The sequence below is a fragment of the Amborella trichopoda genome, chromosome 12 (genome assembly GCF_054954075.1).
Source record: "Amborella trichopoda isolate Santa Cruz 75 chromosome 12, AtrichopodaSantaCruz75HAP2 v2.0, whole genome shotgun sequence".
NCBI classification, from domain to species: Eukaryota; Viridiplantae; Streptophyta; class Magnoliopsida; order Amborellales; family Amborellaceae; genus Amborella; species Amborella trichopoda.
In genome coordinates this window covers 29,930,642-29,951,243 of record NC_142347.1, presented here as the reverse complement: position 1 = coordinate 29,951,243, position 20,602 = coordinate 29,930,642, and the positions used below count along the sequence as shown (strand labels likewise).

The 20,602-nt window shown below is 36.3% G+C and overlaps 1 protein-coding gene across 1 annotated transcript; it reads right to left on the bottom strand.

Moving 5' to 3' along the window:
- Positions 1 to 10,913: 10,913 nt before the first annotated feature.
- On the bottom strand, positions 10,914 to 15,970 carry LOC18438531 (putative receptor-like protein kinase At1g80640). The gene is made up of 10 exons (XM_006848714.4): positions 15,491 to 15,970; positions 15,076 to 15,255; positions 14,722 to 14,972; positions 14,491 to 14,623; positions 14,255 to 14,318; positions 14,048 to 14,144; positions 13,256 to 13,358; positions 12,698 to 12,816; positions 12,480 to 12,569; positions 10,914 to 11,373 (listed from the first exon to the last, which is right to left on the bottom strand). The coding sequence occupies exons 1-10, from the start codon at positions 15,660 to 15,662 to the stop codon at positions 11,224 to 11,226; spliced, it is 1,359 nt and encodes a 452-aa protein (XP_006848777.1). The 5' UTR covers positions 15,663 to 15,970; the 3' UTR covers positions 10,914 to 11,223.
- Positions 15,971 to 20,602: the final 4,632 nt, after the last annotated feature.

The window sequence follows — 20,602 nt, the reverse complement described above, 5'->3', positions numbered from 1 at the left end:
TTGTCTTTCCTTTTCTCTCTCTATTCTTTCCTCTCTCTCTCCTCTCCAGTCATGCACGACGATATCCATCGTCGAGCATGACGTTTACCTTCTTTTCTTATCTCTAGAGCATGCATAGTGAGTCGGGCCTTAACCCGAGTGGCGGGCCAGGTCTATGTCTGAGTTCCTCCTCCCTCCTGTCGTGCACGGTGCCCATCACCATGTTGAGTCGTGTCTGATTTCTTTCTGACACACGGCAATGCCTATCGTCGTGCGTGTCTTTTCTTTTATCTCTCCTGACTCTCTTTCTTATCATGGACGATGGAGCCTATCGTTGTCCATGTTTTTTCTTTCTCTCTTTCTCTCGTCATGAACGGCAGAGCCTATCGCCATCCATGTTCCCTCTTTCTCTCTTTCTCTCGTCATGGACGACTGAACCTATCATCGTCCATATTTTCTCTTTCTCTCATCATGGATGGCAGAGCCTATTGTCATTCGTGTTCCCTCTTTCTTTCACTCTCTTATCATGGATGGCGGAACCCATTGTCGTCCATGCTTCTTTCCTCTTTCTCTCTTCTCTATCATGGACGGTGGAACCCCATCGTCATCTATGCTTCTCTCCCTTTCTCTCTCCTCTGTTATGGACGACGAAACCCCATCGTCATCCATGTTTCTCTTCTTTCGTCTCTCTCTCCTTTTTTTTCTCCTCGTCTTTCTCTTCTTTCTTCTCTCTCATTTCTCTTCTTTCTTCTATCTTCTCTCTTCTTTCATCTCACTCTCCTCTTTCTTCTCTCTCATCTCTCTCCTTTTTTCCCTCTTCTCTTCTTTCTCTTCTTTCTCTTCTTTCTTCTTTCTTCTCTCTCATTTCTCTTCTTTCTTCTCTCTCATCTCTCTTCTCTCTCATATTTCCTCTTTCTTCTCTCTCATGTCTCTTCTTTCTCATCTCTTACTTTTTCTCTCTTATGTCATGGACAGTGGAACCTATTGCCATCCATGCTTTTTCTCCTTCTCCTCCTTTCTCTCCCTTCTATCATGGACAATGGAACCCCATCGTCGTTCATGCTTTCTTCTCTCTTCTCTCTCCTCTGTCATGAATGGGAGAACCCCATCATCATCCATGCTTCTTTCTCCCTTCTTCTTCCTCTGACATAGACGATGAAACCCTATCGCCGTCCATATTTCTCTTCTTGCCTCTCGCTTATCTCTCTTCTTTCTTCTTTTTTCTCTCTTTCTTTTTCTCGCTTCTATCTTCATTCGTCTCGCTTTCTTTCTCTCTCTTCTTTTCTTCTTTCTTCTCTCTCTTCCTCTCTTCTCTCTCTCTCTTTTTCTTTCTTCTTTCTTCTCTCTTATCTCTATCTTCTTTTCTTTCTTCTTTCTTCTCTCTCTTCCTTTCTCTCTTTTCTCTTTTATTTCTTCTCTTTTCTCTCTTCTCTCTTCTCTCTTCTCTCTTCTCTCTTCTCTCTTCTCTCTTCTCTCTTATGTTTCTCTCTCTTCTTTTCTCTTCTCCCTTTTATTTTTTCTCTTTTCTCTCTCTTCTCTCTTCTATTTCTCTCTCTTCCTCTCTCTTCTCTCTTCTGTTTCTCTCTCTTATCCCCTCTTCTCTCTTTTAATTCCCTTTCTTCTGTTTCTCTTCTCCTCCTCTCTTCTCTCTCTTCTTTCTTCTGACTTTTATCTCTTTTCTTTCTTCTCTTCTCTTCTTCTTTCTCTTCTTCTTTTCTCTCTTCTCTTCACTTTTTTCTCTTCTTTCTCTTCTCTTCCTTTTTTTCTCTTCTTTCTTTTCTTTTTTCTTTTTTCTCTTCTTTCTTTCTTTTCTTCTCTTTTTTCTCTTCTTCCTCTTCTTCTTTCTTCTCTTCTCTTCTTTTATTCTTCTTTTCTCTCTTCTCTTCACTTCTTCTTCTCACTCTTATATCTTTTCCCTCGTCTCTTCTCCTTACTCTCTTTCTTTCATCTCTCTCTTCTTTCTCCCTCTTCTCTTGTTTGACCAAGGGACAGGCTAAGTCTAGCACTGTCATGGTAGTCCCGTCATTGAGCAGTATTACTACCACGTCGGTTTGAATTACCATACTCATCTTATTGCCACGACAGGCTAGCCATCGTGCTAAGCTGGTTGGTGCTGGTTCTATCGTCGAGTAGTATTGCCACCGTGTCAGTCTAAATAACCGTGCCCATCTTGCTACCACGCCAGGTCAATCAACATATTGGTCTAGCTATTGTGTCAGTCTAGCCACCTGATCAAATTTCTTTTTCTTTTCTTCTCTTTCTTCTATTCTATTTCTCCCTTTTCCTCTCATCACCCCAATCTTCATCCCATCATTTCTTTCTCTTCTCCCTTGAATGTGCACACCTGTGTGCATTCGCCCGAAGACAAGGTGGGGTCCCTTGACCCACTTGTCTTGTAAAATTAACCATGTGTGTGTGATCGCAGAAACAGGAGAGCAAAGGTCAAGGGAGGTGATTTCGAACCAGTTTAAGGACTAGGGCACTTTCCGTCGTGATCTAAGAGGGCGCCCATGCGAATCAACCCGAGTGAGTCACGAACCCATGTGAGGTGTGTCCCGCCTCACATTAAATTCCTCTCTCACTAGTTGATGTACTTGTCCTTGTTTCTTAACAAGGTTCCCGAGAGAGTAGTCTTGAGTCCCAGGTTCCCCTTGAAACCCGAGACACGTGCCATCAGGTAAACCCGACCCAGAGGGCGAGATCGGGGCATCTAACCAGTCAACACTAATAATTACATGAAATTTCTCAACTATGGGCAATAAAGATCTAATTTTAAGTTTCCAACCTCAGATCTAATTCATCTTTACTCAACTGATAAGAAAATTGATAAATGATTGATTCAACTAACCAATCAATCCTTTCCAACCTTGATCTAATTTAAAGTTTTGATAGATATGCTTGTTATTATTGCATTGTTATGTTTGATCTACCACTTTAGCCACCCTAACCAATGTAAATAAAATGACATTTGGGCTAGTAATAGTAGAACTCAATGGAACTAATTTCTCAATGTAGAAGAGAAAAATAAGTTACATCATCTTTCGATAGGGTAGACTATGTTTTAGATTAAAACCCACCAATGTTAATTCTTAATGTCAATACTCAAGCTAAAATGCGCTTAGAGAACTGGTTAGAAGATGATAAAATTGTAAGAATCACAATATTAAATTTTATGAAAAAGTTAGGGTATTTGAGGACTTTACCATAGCTCAAAGCATGATGCAACCGTATCTAAGAAGTATAAGACCACTTCTGAAACCTATTCCAATTCCAACTAGAAAAGTGTAACACTTGTAGGATGAAGGAAACATAGTCATTGATCGAGCATATCAACAAATGACAATGTTCACAAAGGACATTTCTGCTACCATGGATCCGTTCCCTGACTATGTGCGTCCATTGTCTTAAACAATTTTCTCTATCTTGAAAGTCCGTTGTAATTTCTTTAAACTACATCACCATGTTAAATATTCCCATGTATTTTAGCAATGAAATTGAGAAAAGAATGAGGAAGAAGTCAAATAAGCTTCACTTCACTCAAAGTTCCTCTTCCCAAAACTCTAAGTAGCCTAACAATAATGGAAATAATAATAAGAGGTATAAGGGAAAGGAAAGAAATTTTAAAATCCAAGAAAGCAAGCTGATAGGATATGTTTTTACTTTAAGGAACCTGGGCACATTGAGGCCAATTTCCCTTAGCGGAAAAGTAAAATTAGGAACTAGAATAATATAATTCTTGAATAATAATAATCAGACTAAGAGAAAGGAAGTGATATGTATAGTCTCAAAATTAGTGAATGTTGATCACAACTTGAGGAATTGGTGAGTCGACTCAACCTTCACTTGATGTGTTTCAAGGACCAATGATGGATTCACAGAGTTGAAGGAGATAGTAGTAAGCAAATTTGTATAAGAAATAACACCTTTTGTGGTGTACTTGGTGTCAGTACTTAAAAGTTTTGTTTGCTTGGAGACATGAATCTCCTACTTACCAATCCCATTTATGTGCGTAATATGAGGTGTAATTTGATTTCTATTCCTAGGCTAGACGACAAAAGGTATAAATAATGCTCAGATTAGGTCGAGCATCGTGCAGCATTAGTAAATATTATTGAGCACTGGTATATGGTGCTAAAGTTGACAATTTATATATTGGATATCCATAAGAATTCCTCTTATTCAAGTTATATGGATGTTTCCGCCGATGCTTATGCTTGCATAAACGATTCATTTTTACAGCACTTAAGAGTGAGACATATAAATAAAGATAAAAAGAACAAAATGGTTAAAAGAATCTTACTCTCCAACTTTGGAGAAATTGTTTTAAAAGCATGCAAGCCATGTATTTGTAGTAAATTAACTAAGAAGCTTTTTATTAAAGGAAGAAGGTCTAATGAACTTCATAACATTATACATTCTCATATATGTGAGTCAATAAATGGAAAAACACATAACGAAATCAATCTAGGTCATTATTGAAAATCCAATCTATATCGGCAAAATCCCGATTCTGATTGATATTTTTAAAATCATGCGTGTGACCATTGAAATCCCTATAGCCTGTATTGTAAAAAGTAAAGTTGCACCTCAAAATTTCACTAGATAATACAGTGTTAGTATCGAAAAAAAAAACCTTCAAATTGATCATCATCACTTCAATAATTATAGATCCATTGAAAGAATTCCAAACTCTAAAAATAGTGTATCATGTAATGCATTAACTATATTATTTTTAAGTTCAAGTATTTGTTGATCCACCTGAACTGCATGATTTTTGGAGCTTGGGATTTCAAGTGAAAACAAATTTTTAGGTTGAGAAGAAGAAACAGTCGCGCGGAGGAGGAAGGTTGGGCAGGAAAATAAAAGGGGGAAGAGGTTGCTTCCTTGGCTAAAATTTTGCTAAAATTTGATGGAGAGTATTTCCTGAAGTTTCTAGCTTTCTGGTTTGCAAAGATGCCTAACATATACCATTTCAAAAGGATGCTCACAAGAAAAAACCATTATGGGAGGGTGAGAGGTGTTGCTAGTAGAATAAGGTCTTTCCATCACGGTTCTAAATCCAGTGGAGGAGGTTCTCAGTGGCGATGATGCTTTGGCCAAGTCCTTGACTATTTCTTTTGGTGAGAATATGGATTCATGGTTTGAGGAAGATTCAATTTTGTCCAACCTCTAAATATTATTCTACTTGAAATTTTTAAGAAGGAGCTTGGTAATGATTTTGTGGTGGTTAAAGAGGTGGAAGATGAAGATAAGGACTTCGAGGAGATGCTTACTGACATGGCAGTTACGTTTGATACTCCATTGGCATAGTTATGGAAGTGTTGAAGGAGCACATTGGGCTTCGAAGGAGAATGTGGATGGCGAAGTGGATAACAATCTTGTGGATGGATTGGAGACCTTGTCAAGAGTCGCTGCTATAAGGGCTAGTGGAGTAGGTGGGAGATTGTAATTCATATCAAGGAGAGTAGGGGAGAAGAAGATGATGATGATACTTCTATATATGTCTGTGATGGTTTCATTGCCAGGTGTGGATTAACTTCCTTTGCTCATGAAAATCTTTAGTTGGAACATGCGGGGCTTAGGAGGAGTCTGTAGAAAAAGAGGTCATGTTTTTTTGCGAAGAAGCAACAACCAGATGTTCTAAGCTCCCAATTCCATCTGTGTGGAATGTGAGGGAAACTTAGGTTATGGGGTCCGTGTGCTTTTCTAGGTATAGATGTTGTAGAGTTGTCCAGTGGGTATAGATATTGTGGGATTCTTCTACTTTACTTTGTGTTGATGTTATTCTTAAAGATACAACTATAGCAATTGTTTTTTAAGGACCTTTTTCATCTTTCAATGGGTGATGTTAAATATGTAGGGATTGAACGAGGCGGCTTAAAAAGGTCATTTTTGTAAGATATTCATGTGTTGTATTGGATTTGAATCTTCCTTGGTGCATGGGTAGTGATTTTAACTTAATAGATAACCAGATGAAACTTCTTCTCACTCTTCTACTAATGCTTTTATGAGAATATTTAATAACTTCACTTTGCATCATGGGTTTTTGGATTTACGTCCTGGAACTTTGTTCTCTTGGCCTAATAATTGTATTCATAACTTGATTATGAGCAAACTGGATAGGTTTTTCAAGTGAATGGGATGCACACTTTCATTTGGTGCATGTGAACTCTATGCGACGCTAGTCTTCAGATCATATTCCAATTTTGACGCAAATTGATAATAATATAATAGGCCCAAAACCATTTCGTATGGAAATTGCTTGGTTGGAGGAGGTTGAACTTGTTAAGTATACATAGAATAATAATGTTGTTTAATGGTTGGCATGGTTTTATACAACATGAGAGGTTGCTAATGTTAAACATAAATTGATAGAATAATGTTGTTTAATGGTTGGCATGGTTTTAGACAACATGAGAAGTTGCTAATGTTAAGCATAAATTGATAGGACGCAAGAAGGAGAAGAAGTTGTATAATAGAAATAAAATTGATGAAACCTTGGTAAGGTATCAAACCATAGAAAATGAGGTGCAAACAAATGGTGCTATAATAAAAAATATGGAAGGGAAAGGGTGCAGTTGATTAATATGATGCATGAGAGTTACTTAGATTGGAGGAGATTTATCGAAAACAAATATCAGATCAGTTAGTTGAAAGAGCAAGATGTTAACTAAGTTCTTCAGGTCATAGCAAGTGCAAGATGGAGACAAAATGATATCTTAGGAATACTTTTTAGTGGTGTTGATGAAGGCAGTGTTCGAAAAGACGGCTGAGTCTTTTTGACTGGGTCGAGTTATTGGGCTCAGGCCCTTGCCGAGCTGAAGCTGTCCTAAGTTGGAGGTCCAACTTGGGGATTTTAAAAATAAAAAAATAAACAAGCAAAAAACTTTATAAAAATCCCAAAATATTAAAAATATATTTATAACATTTATTTATGTTTTCTATCATTTTGGCAAGGCGAATGGTTTGATAGGGTTGCAGCCTGACCTCATAACTCATTGAAAATTGCAAATCAAGCACTGGAACACGTTTACATCGATCATCTCATCTTGAACATTATGGTTGTCAAAAAATTAGGATTTCAAGCTCTAAATTTTATCTAGACCGTCTAGTTCTCCCTAAAATAAGTATTCAAAGCTCGGCAAGATTTGTATATTTTTTTAGTTTCAACTTTTATTGTCGGTATTGAAAATTGATTTTAGAGCCATCATGGAGATTTTTGTTGCTGAAAGCATTTTTCAAGCGAGAATTTGACATGAGGCTTTATTTATAGAAAATCCATCCTTTTGGCAAAGATTAGAAAGTATTTTGGTCATGAATACTTATTTTTACATTTTTCCATCTTTTTCAAAAAAAATTGAAATTACCCCAATTACACACTCATGTTTTAAAATCGATTTTTTGCTTCTTTTTAACCACAATTAGTTGTGTTTTGTTAAATTTTACTTCGAATATATTTTCCAATTATTTTGGATTTTTTTGCATTTTTTATTTTTTTAATAGTTTTTAGCTGCTGCAGTACTCAGCTCTACTCGAGCCGAGTTACTTGGACTCGGGCAAGTACTCGGCTAGGGCATGGGCCGAGTAATCGGCCCGAGTCGAATTTTTGAACACTGGATGAAGGTGACTAGGAAGCTTTGGAGTTGGAATCTACAAAACTTTTCATAAAACTTTTTCAAGTGAATATCAGTTTCGGAGTGGATTTGGAAGGGATTCCTTTCAAATTTTTGCCTTACCAGGTTGCAAGAGATTTGGAAAGGTTGGTGGGTGAGGATGAATTGAGAGGGGCTATGTTTTCTTTGTCAGGAGATAAGTCCCCAAGCGCATATGGATTATAAGTCCCCTGACGCATATGGATTTTGGCATCTGGTGAAGGATGAACTTCTACTCATGGTCATTGAACTTTTGGAAGGGGAGTTTTAAGTAAAGGAATAAACGCTACACATAGTTCTTTGATTCCAATGAAGTCAACCATAGAAGGTATGAATGATATTCACCCCATCAATCTTCTTACTAGTATTTACAAGGTCATTCCAAAATCCAAGTAGCGAGGCTAAAACCGTTACTTTCAATTGTACTTTAATCAGCATTTACTAGTGGAAGAATGATCACAAAAGGAGTTATCATGGCTTAGGAGTGCATTCACTCCCGTGTACAGAGAGGGATACTGGCGATTGTAATTAAGCTTGACCTGGATAAGGTGTACAAGAGTATGGAATGGGAAGTTCTTCAAGAAATTTTGTTTCGCATGGGTTTTGGTGATAATTGGAGGAGGTGGATTCTAAGCTGCCTTTGAAGTGCTGTGTGGGTGAATGGGTCTCCTAATGATTTCTTCAAAGCATCTAGGGGGATAAGGAATGGTGATCCCGTTCTGGCTTTGATATTTACCTTAGTCACTGCAAGTCTTTAGTTTGATGTTAAGAAATGTGGAGAAAAGTCAAAGATTCAATGGCTTTAGGGTTTCCTTTGAGGCTCCTTGTATCATTCATCTATAGTATATTGATAGCATATTGATGATACCATCACATTTTGTGGTACTTATGTGTATCAAATTTTAAAGATTACGAGGCTTTTAAGGTATTGTGAATTGGCATTAGGTTCGAAGATAAATTTTGGAAAAACTACAATGGTAGGTGTGGGATGTAATTCAATAATTGCAAGGGTTTTGACTTTTGTTTGGGTTTGTATTGTGGAATGTTTTCTTAGTAATATTTTGAGCTTTGCTTATTTCATATTTGTTGCCAAGGGAGACTTGGGATCCAATTTTGAAGAGATTTCAAATAAAATTGCATTTATAAAGGACAAATATTAGACCTTTAGGGGGTAGATAACTTTGATTCAAATTTATTTGGCCAAACTTCCTATTTGTCAAATATCTTTGCTTTTAATGTTTAAAGATGTCGTTAGAAGAACAGAGCAGTTGATGAGAAACTTATTGTGGAGTCCAAATGACAAAGTGAAGAAATATCATTTGGTTTATTGGGAAAGGATATGCACACCCAAGATAGATAGTGGTTTGGGTTTGAAAAAATTAAAGTTGGTGAATCAAGCACTTCTTGCAAAATGGTGGTGGAGATCTATGCAAAATGAGAACCATTAATGGATAGAGGTACTGGTGGCTAAGTATGAGATATAGCATATTCCAATTTGATTGCTAGAGGAAGTAGAGTATCGTAATATTCACATCTATGGAAGGAAATTTTGTATACTCACTCTTTTGTAGAACAATATATCATATGGCGTGTTGGCAGAGGAAATAAGGTTCTCTTTTTGGCATTAAATGGGCTGGATCTAATTCTTGGAAACTTTCATATCCGAAGTTATTTCAAAGGATATCACATCCTATGGCGAGGGTCGATGAGGTATATGCAGGGCAAGGGAATTCTTTGGTATGGAATGTCAATTGTATTTATAATAGGGTGCCTGATGTGGTTGAGATGCAACTTACAAATCTATTGAGGGAGCTAGAAGGGGTTCATATTTTAGATAATGTGGATGATGGGACTGTATGCGAGGGGGAAAATGATGTTGAGTATTCTGTAAAACCTGCCTTTCATATTCTTTTTCATGATCGTTTCAGGTGTCGTCAACCTAATTTGTATAAAATTTAAAAATGGAAGATCCCCTATAAGATCCAAGCATTCATATGCATATTGTTGCAAGGAAAAGGTGTTTACAATTGATAACATTGTGAAGAGAGGCAAGACTATACTAAAGGTTTATTATCTTTTTCATTGCCCTTTACCAATAATATTTGGTGTTGGACATTTCTTAAGAATGGTATATCAGCGGTATCTCCTAGAGGACCTAAAGAAACATGAGAACTTTTGGGATATTTTCCAAGCAGCTATTTTATGGGAATTGTGGTTGAAAAAAAAATTATTTAGGATATTTTTTAGCAGCTATTTTATGGGAATTGTGGTTGCAAAGAAACATGATGACTTTTGAAGGGACATGTTTTGATAGTCAAATCATTAAAAATCGAATTTTACATAGTCTGTGATGTTGGTTCGGTATTGCTAAGTAGGGAAAATGGGTATCAAAGGTTGATGTTGAGTTAAATTTGCCTAATCTTGTCAACCTCAATGCTGTTCAAGTAAGGCTGAAGAGAAGATGGGAGCCTCCATTGTTTTCAAGTGAAATTTTGACTGTAGCTCAATAAGAAATCCAAGTGTGGCAAGGATTAGAGGTGTGGTTCAAGTTTGTGCTTGTAGAGTGAAATTTTGTTATGTAAATCCTCGTGGCAATGTAAAAGCTAACCATACTATATTGGCAGCTCTTTTGCAAGGTTTGCAATCGTTCGTGGAGAGAGATTTGCTATTTATTGTGTGGTTGAAGGAGATTCTCTTAATATGATTAAAGGAAAATATAGAATGAAACTATTTACCTTTGATACAAGGTGGTCACATTAATCCAGACCATTGGATGTGAAATTCAATGGCTGCAATTATTCCATTGACCAAACTCAAACTTCAAAATAATTTTTTTCAAATTTTGTGACACATCCAAGCTATCAAATTTCACATCAGATGATTGTAAGTAATTGTGACAACCTTGTATCTAGATGGTCTCATTGTATAAAATCCCTATGAATAATTCGTGTAATAAGGAGGCTAGACCGCCATGGTATCTGAGATCAATGTAGTTGAAGATTTTGGATATTAGTTCTCAGAACATGTTTATAGAGAGGCTAATGAAATTACAGATTGGCTGGCTACAAGAGGTGGATCGATCGAGGGTTTGCTAGTTCCTAATTCCATTTGTGCTGAAATGGCTGTAATTCTCCTTGGATTTAAATAAAATTAAGTAATCTTATAATTCTCGTGCGGGGTTTGAAGCCTTCCCCTCAACATGCATTAAAGTAGCGAACTTGAGAAGTAAGACTCTCTCTCCAGAGGGAAGCAATGTTCCCAAAGCACCCTCGTCATACCTTGTTTGCTTCACAGGTAATGAGTTCTAGTATGCAAAAGAACCACTGTCAACTACAAAAGAAAAGTCCAATTTACAGCTCCATTTTGTAAGGGATGAGAGGTCCCTGTGAATTGGGTAGCTCTCTATCTATCTACAACAATGATCTCAATTACACATCATCATTCCAATCAATGCAGGAAGGGGCTCGTGGATTTTGCAGCAACGAATTGTGGAAATGCAGAATAGAATTTCACCATAAAAGCTCCGATTTGCAGTCTGCAACATTGGCAGGTAGAAAGAGATTTTCAGTTTGCCTGCTTCTTGTATCATTCGTCACTGAGAAGATGTGGGCTTTGGCTCTGAAACTCTCAAAGCTCCTCCAAGCTCGATGGGAACGAGAGGAATGAGAGAGTGTAACACATCAGTTATCAGTGGCCTGTAACTGGGTTCAGGTTGGACACAGAGCACAGCAACTGCAGCAACCTGTGTACCAATGTATCAACCTATGTGAGAATGCATGAAGTCCTCTCTCTCTCTCTCTCTAGGTTATTCAAATAAGAAGCAACGCGTGAGCCCATTATAGAATAATAGTCTCTCTCACAGTGGGCATCAAAGAAGCTCTTTGTCTCTCTCTTTCTCTCTCTATAAAACAATTAAGGTTAGTTAAGAGAAAGAAATGAAATGGCTCACATCGGGTATGAACTCTCTCTCTCTCTCCGCACCTTTGATGGAATTCGTTATCATATAGGAAGGATTGAGGAGAGAATCCTTCATAATGTTTGGTTTTGGTTTTCAAAGACTAAGGATGGGAGTGTCGAAAGTGGATGTTTTGTTAAATAAATCTCAGAAATTTGGTTATGCAGATTGCTTTGAGAATCAAGCTGAGAGGGAGGTGGAAGTGTTAAATTGAATTTGATGGGAGTTCTCTGGCGAATCAAAGGCCAGCAGGGTTTGAAGGAATAATTTCAAACACTGATGGTCTGATTTTATACTCTTTTTTAGGCCGATGTGGGGAAGCTACTGCTTATAAAGCTGAATTCTTGGCTTTGTTGCATGGCTTGAGAATTTTGAAAAATAAATGTTTTGATTAATGTTGGGTGGTGGAAGGGGATTCTTTAAATGTTATCAACTGGTGCTTTTTATTAGAAGACCTCCACCATGGATTTTGCAGGAATTTTGGATAAAAATTTTGGATCATTGTCGATGCCGAGTTATTACTTTCCAGCATATTTACCGTGAGGCATAAGGCGGATTCTCTGGCCAAAGCAGGTGTGTCTTTTTACAATCTATAGCCATTTCTTCTTTTATTGATGTGTAACATTGTTGTAATATTAGAAATGTGTTCTTGTCAAAATAATAATAATAATAATAACTCTCTCTCTCTTAAAAAGCAACACAAAAAAAAAACATGTCCCTACACATAATAACTAGAACAAGCGAAACAAAAAGAAGTGGGAAACAAAAGAAGTGGCTCACATGGGGTATGAACTCTCTCTTTCTCTCCCCTCCTCTCTCTTTGCCCCCTCCATAAAGTAGGTCACATGAGGCAGGAAGTACCTCTGTCTCTCTCAGGAATAGGATGAACAGACCTGATACAAATGCTTGAGATCCATGGTGTTCTTGATCACAGGATCGACGATGTTTGGAAGCTTTGATCTGTCTGTCAGCTGAGGCATAGCCTGTAAATCGAAAATGGCAAACACTCGTAACATTGCTGATGGTGGAAGCAATCTAACATAACATTATTAATGGTGGAAATGTCAAAGATCGACTCGAAAATAATGAAATGGAAGAAGATGATGGTTACCCATGTGACTATAGATTGGCACTGAGCTGGTGCCAACTTTTCGACTGGTTTTCTTCCCATCAGAAGCTCCAAAAGGACAACCCCGAAAGAATAAACATCGCTTTTCTCTGTTAGTTTACCTGCATTAACCATAATGATTTATTTGATTTTCTTCAGAATAACACATTACATTATTGTACACTAATGTGACCGTTAAATCCATATTCGTAATATAAATTGTGGGAATTTGCTTTTGAATAATGTCAATCTGGCAATTTGGATTTTGCTTTCCTCATTTCAAGCATAAAAGAACAAGAAATCCCCTGTTAATTACAAATAAAATGCTCTTCAACCTGAAAGAAAATTTGATAGTATAAAAGTTCCTTTTTGGTTTTTCCAAGACATTTCTTTGAATCAGAATTCATCCCTAAGAAATTTGAAGACTGGTGATGATGTGTTAGAAACAAAACCCCAATTAGTACAACTATTATGCAGGCAATGATCATAAACACATATTCTGAGTTATTCATCTGCATACAGATGCTCAACCCACAAAGAATAGGGATACAATTTACTTACCATCCAAGAGATACTCTGGAGCCACATATCCAAGAGTTCCTGAGAGCTTGACATTGGTCTTGGATTGAGCTCCTACGGTTACTGCAAGTCCAAAATCGGCAAGCTGTATGTATCCATGGCCAAATTTAAAGAAAAGAATTAAAGGTCAATGACAAAGAAGTTACACAGGAAAACAAATACGTAACCGAACCCCAAAAATTCAAGAGCAAGAATAGAACACTCAAAATTGAGAAAGCACACATGTTGATGCAACCATGCAAGGGAAGAGAGGAGAGAGACAAAGAGAGTGATGGAGCAATCCAATTAGGAATTCAGAAAACAAATATGTAACATAACCCTAAAAGCTATTGAAACAAAACTCAGACTCACCAAGGTATTCGAACTCAGCAAGCTGCTGAGTCCATAACTGAATCATGGAAACCAGTCGAGTATGTCTTCCCGCTATTTTAATGTGATTTTATTTTAACAGAATAATGGGAACCAGTGGAGTCTGGCCAGTTCCCAATATTTTATGTCATTTTATTCACGAATCCCGAGTTGATCATCTTGGACAGACTTAGCCGAGTCTGTCAGACCCAACTTGGGCTGGGACCCTAGTGAGTCCCGGCCTGAATCCTTGTTTTAAACCACCACCAGAAAATCACAGGGGACGAGACAGGGGAGAGGGAGTAGCAATTGGAACTGATAATTAAGAAAACAAATCCATGTCTACCGCAAAAACATGAGAAACAATTGGGGTGGGAACAAGGAATTTTGTTGAAATTCTAACAGAACAAAAACAAATGGTTGAACCTTGGCGTTGAAGGCTGAATCAAGAAGAATGTTTGAAGATTTCAAGTCTCGGTGGATCACAGGAGGGTTACAGTGCTCATGAAGATACTCCAGGCCTCTGTTGAGCAGAAGAAGCTGTTAGCTATCCACAATTCACAAAAAGAAGAATGAAATTTTAAAGCAAGGTTATAATTTGAAGAAAGCGACCAAGTCATGGAATTCAAATACCTTGCCGCATCGAGAGCGATTTTCATTCGGAGATGCCAAGTTAGTCCTGATCCCCGAGATGGACCTGCAAATATCACAAATGACATTGATTCATCCATTTCCACTCCTGTTGTGCTTATATCATTTCCTTTTCTTCCTTTCCCCCTGTAATCTTCTCTTTCTTTCTTCTTTTTAGTGGGTGGTTCCGAATTAATAATTCAAGATGCATAAATTGCAAAGGAAGTAGAGAAGCGTACCATGCAATTGAGATTCCAAAGACCCATTCTGCATCAGCTCATAAACAAGAAATCTTGACTGGCCATAAACACAATAACCCAAAAGAGAAACCAGATTGGGGTGCCTGATTTTACTCATCAAATCCACTTCATTCTGCATCACATCCCACCTCACTCAGATCCAGAGAGAGTGTGTGTCAAAGACAGAGATGGAAACATATAGAGAGCGAGAGAGAGGAGGGGATCGAGTACCTCGAATTCATGTTCGGATTCAGGTCCTACTGAATCCAACTTTTTAACAGCAGCGAGTATATTATCATCGAACCGAGCTTTGTATATCCGACCAGAGCCACCCTCCCCCAAAATATTGCTACTGCTAAAATTATTCGTTGAAGCTTCTAAAAAAGCATACTCAATCACAGAGACAGATCCCTTCTTACCATTCATCCTCAAAGAGTTAAACTTACTTAAAAAAGGCCCCAAAGTCGTCCCCTTTGTGGTTTCTAAGAACAAAATTTCCAGAGAAATCAACCACATTGCCACTAAAAATATGAAAAGGAATAATAAGTGAAACAAAAGAGCCATTCCTAACAACAATTCAAGTACCTGAGCTCTGTACATTTCTTTGATTGGCTTTTCGACAAATGGCTGACCAAATAATCAGAGCGAATAAGCAGAAGATTATAACACAAGGAACAATGGAAGCAATGGCGGTCAATAAAACCCATTTTTTCCTTAGTTGGTGATGGTGATGGTGTCGGTCCCCATGGACTCCAATCTGCAAACCTGGTTTCAAAAAGAATAGTTCCACTTAAACATCAGAAAATGTACTATAAACAATCAACAACATCATTGAGAGAGAGAGAGAGAGAGAGAAACAGATTGACAGTGAAAGAGACAAGATACAGAGTAACAGTGAGAGAGTGGTACAAGTAACAATGAGAGAGAGAAACAGAGATAGATGCAGAGTAGAAGTGACACATAGAGAGATAAAGGGAAGGGAGAGAGGATTCATGGTTACCAAATGGAGCAGCTGCCATGGATTCAGAAGCAGGAGAAATTGGGGAAATGTTGGGTATTTGAGGGGGGAGACCAGGAGCCAAAATGGGGGGAAAAACATGGTGATTTCTGGCATGAACGAGGTCCGAGAGCAGGAAACACCAGAAGATGAAGAAAGAGAGAGGCTTCTTCATCTTTTGGGGTCAGAGATTGAGTGAACCAGTTCCTCTTTTGAATTAATGGACGCAAAAGTCGAAGAGGAACAAGACACAGAGAGAGAGAGGAATTGAATCTGGTAATGGGTTTGAACAGATGAAATGTGGAGGGAGGAGATCCGGGGAGAGAGAGGGAACACACTTTATCCTTTTGTGAAAACTACAAATGCAATCATGTGGTAGTTATCAAAAGAGACACGGCCCAAAAACCAGAGAGAGAGAGGAGAGAGGGACAGAGACAGAGACGGAGAGATTATAAGAAAAAGGAGAAGCTCGTGGACGAAAACGCCTTTCAAAGACTTTTGAAAACTTGCCGAAAAGTTACCAGCGTCTATGCCAATTTACCAAAATGCCCTCGAAATTGACTCTTGAAAATGTACTGAACTTACTACCGCGGCCGACGTGAAATCCACTACCTTTGATGGCCATTGGTCGTTGCCGGTCCCTACGGTGGGGCCAGGGCTGGGGGGGCTGGGGCGCCTTTTTCGGCTTTTTTTTTTTTTTTTTTTTTTTTTTTCTGTTTTTAATTTGTAGGACACTAGTAAGTTGAGTGATTTTGTGATGTATTTCAGTTTGCTTATAAAGAGATCATTCGTATTTTGTAAATGGAGGTCTCAATCATTATTGTCTTTCAAATTTTAAAATGAGTACTTGTGAGAGTGTTACAAAGTTCAAAAAAAAAAAAAAAAATGGTTCGATTTGTATAAAGCCGAGGCTCTAAACAATCATAGTAAATCACACTTTCAATTAGTGTCGAGAACTGTTGTTTCAATACTGGAAATCTTTGTGAAAGCTTTAAAATATAATTTCTTCTCTAATTATAATATTTAAAGCTTTAAAAATAGGGATCGAGCATATCTATGAAAACTTGAAAATTGACGGTTCAAAAATGCATTATAAGATGTACTATTTCCAAAGCTTGAAATCTATTTTTTTCTCATCTCCATGCATCATGAGATCTAGATGATCAATTTGAGGATATTTTGGCAGCAAAACCACCTCTTCTAATGAAATTTTGAGGTGTGCCATAATTTGATTGTTTAGAGCCGGGCACTTCTATAAATGTTTTCCAAATAAACAAATTTCTAACTTCATGACTCACATTTAGTGGGTGGGAATCGTTGTAACATCTATGTACAAAAGATAAATAGCATTTTTGTAAAAAAATTGAAAATAATAAAGAGTGTGTATATTATGCTCCCTCGAAAGCATACTATACATTTACCCCATTGGGGAAAACACTCACTTGGGAGACTTTTTTTTGTTTGAAATTCATGGTCCAGCTAATTATAACTAGATGATTATTTTCTAAGTAAAAAAAATTGAATTTTGAGTTCTTGAACATTTAGATTATTCCCATTCAAAATTTAGGTGATCTAGAGCAATCTTGGGTTGCCAATTTTTTTAGGCACGCACAATGAGAGCTAATTTCTCTTTTCTTTGAGTTTGATTGACCGACTTTAGAGTTCACATCCCCAAATTTTGGGATCCATCTAATTAACCTCAAGAATTATGGATCTAGAAAAAATAAATTTCGAGCCTTAAAAATTGTGTAACTTGAGAAACATTTCATGGAGTGTTCATTTTCAAGTATTAACAAAAAATGTATTAGATTTGCAACATTTTAAAACCTTCAATTATTATACTTAGGTCACCATAAGAGTTCCCAATGCCACATCTACATTTTCCGGGGGGTTCTAAGGTGCGCCCTTGACCTGTATATATGTTATTATGCATATGTGTGTGTGCATGAAAAGTTTATATAAGGCTTTGAAGTCAACTTTGTGCTATAGAAGTAAAATGTACTTTAAAAACTTATTGGAAATCGTTGTTCCGAAAATTAAAACCAGTACTGGCCATGAGTTGGGCGGCCCGATCATAGAAAACTAGAGCCTAGGACATAGAATGTAGCCCGATGGTTGGGCTAGGCCTACGCTTAGGGCTGGCATGCTTTACCCAGGCATAACCCTATTATCCTTTTTTTCTTTTCTTTTTTTGTATTTGGCCAGACCAGCCACAACCCTGACAATGCCAGGGCCAGGCTTCTTTGTCTTGATATAGGGGGTGGGCTCAATCTAGCCCTGTAAAAACAAAAGGTGACCCCACCCAAGCGTGGCCATTGCTAAACCTAATTAAAATCTTCTAGTTGGTACATACCTCCCAATGGAAGATTTGAGTGTTAATGTTTTTGGTGAGTGAGACTCTTTTGGTTCGCTGCATTTGACCCATCATACTAAAAGTCAAAAAATAAAAGGTGTAGTTTCTATAAGGTTGTAATTTTAAACAAATAAATTAAATGCACCTTCAAATTTTATCATAACATATAATTTTGATAAAAAAAGAGATTTGTTGGACAAATGGTGAAGGCAAAGAAAGACGAGGGTATTTTGGTCCATTGCAACTGTGTAAAAATTGGAAGGTTTTTTTGTCTCTCACGAAAAGATGATGATCGAGGGTAGTTTTAGTAAGTTTTAGTTGACGTTTACCGTAATTATGAAATTAGAGGGAACAGTTGGGAACGTGGGACATGGGCAGCGGAGCCTCTCCCCTATTTATTACGCGAAATTTGAACTAAAAACAATAATAATATTTTTATTTTAATGGAAATTATTTTGATAGGGCTGCAGTCTTATTAAAAATAAATAAAACCTCACCTCCACTTGCATAAAGTTTTAGTTCTTGTATTGAAAACTTTCGACTCAGTCATGCCAATCTTCAAGATTATGGTCATGAAAAAATTAGGATTTTAAGCTCTAAAAAATAATATATATTATAAAAAATTATCTAGACAGACTATTTCGCCCTAAAAATAAGTGGTTAAAATTTGTAAAATTTTGAGCTACATATTTCATAATAGGTGTTGGAAATTGATTTTAGAGGGGTCACAAGATTTTCAAAAACAAAGTACCTTTTGGACAAGGTTTCAAATTTTGTAAATAGTGTATCTTGTAATGCATTTTTTGACTATTAATTTCCAAGATTTTCAAGTTTTCATAGATCTACTCGATCTAACATTATTTTTTAAGCTTTAAATTTTATAAGTAAAAATAAAAATATAATTTAAGGCTATCACAAAGATTTCGAACATTAAAACTACATTTCTCAACCCTATTTGAAAGTGCGCTTCACTTTTGATTGTTTAGAGCGTCGGCTCTATACAAACCGCACCCATTTAAAATTTTTGCTCTACTCTTTCCGTCTTTTATGTTGAAGTTCGAATGAAACATAGCATTTAGCTCGTGCCCGAAATTCTCACCACAGGGCATTAAATATCTAAAATGCCCCTATTCGTTTTAATAACCGTTAGGTTCTTGAATGGTACGGTGCCCAAAGGCAAAGTACCAAGAGCTTAGGCATGGTAAGGGTTTAAAAGACTACCCGAGAGCCAGGAATTGTTGATTCAGATTTAGGTTGACGGTAACCAACCTGTTCTCTTCTAGATATTGGGAATCGGCTCTACACTCTCTAATTTACCTAATAGTACCTTCTTCTTTTTTTTTAAAAAAAAAAAAAAATGGATCGGCCTCCTGTTGGATAGGCGAATTGTCAATCTGGGTAGAAGAATCGTTAAAAATAGTGGTTTTTTAGTTTCTAAAAAAATTGAGAATGGTATATTACGTACTTTCAGTATTTTGTAAAAATATGTGAATATTGAAACGTTTTTTTGTTTGGATGTTTGTTAACCATTTTTCACTCGTATCACTGAAAAAAGAACTTATAAGAATCAAATATGGATATAAATACATGATTAAAAATGGAATATACAACAGTTAAAATATAACTTGATACCAAAATGAAACACCACATTGTTCTTCCTCTTCATCATGTTAGTGCCACTCATTAAATTGTCTCGAAAATTCATCGAGTCGCCATGTATGCCTCAGGATTGCGTGAACAACTTGTTATATATTCTATCTAATAATAGCAATTTAATACAATTTAAAAGTATATTAAATTTTTATTGCCCTTTAAAATAAGTTATTATAATAATAACAAATTAAAAATAAGTTATTTATGGGTGAGGTTTGTATAGAGCCGAGGCTCTAAACAATCAAATTAGAGCCCACCTTCAAATAATATCGAGAAATGTAGTTTCAATATTGGAAATATTCCTGATAGCTTTAAAATACTTTTTTTATCTTTAACTATAAAATTTATAAGTTTAAAAAATAGTGTAGATCGAGCAGATTTGTGAAAACTTGAAAATCTTGAAAGTTGACGATACAAAAATTGCATTACAAGATGCACTATTTCCAAAACTTGAAATCAATTTTTATCTCATATCCATGCATCTTGATGTCGGGATGATCAATTTGAGGATATTTAGGCATCAAAACAACCTCTTCTAGTGAAATTTCTAAAGTAAGCTCTAATTTGATTGTTTAGAGCCTAGGCTCTATATAAACTTTTTTTTTTGTTAATATATGTGTAAGTTATAAATATATTAATTTAAAATTACATTATATATTAAATATAAAAATAACATAATTTATATAACAATGACAATTTATTAATAACATGACAATTTAATAACAATAAAAAATTCAATATAGTAATGATCATTTTAACTCAATTATAGTAAATAAGTAAACAATTTTACATAATTATATTCATTCCACATAATAATATTAACATAATTTTAATGTAATCATATTCACATTATTATACTGATTTTAATAAGTTGTTAAGATAAATAAATAAGAATAATTTTAATAAAATTATACTAAGTTTTGTAAATTAATTATACGGAATTTACAAAACAGTTATAAATATATTAATTTAAATTTACAATCTATATTAAATATGAAATAACATAATTTATATAACAATGACAATTTATATAACAATGACAATTTATTAATAGCATGACAATTTAATAACAATAAAAATTTCAATATAGCAATGATAATTTTAAAGCA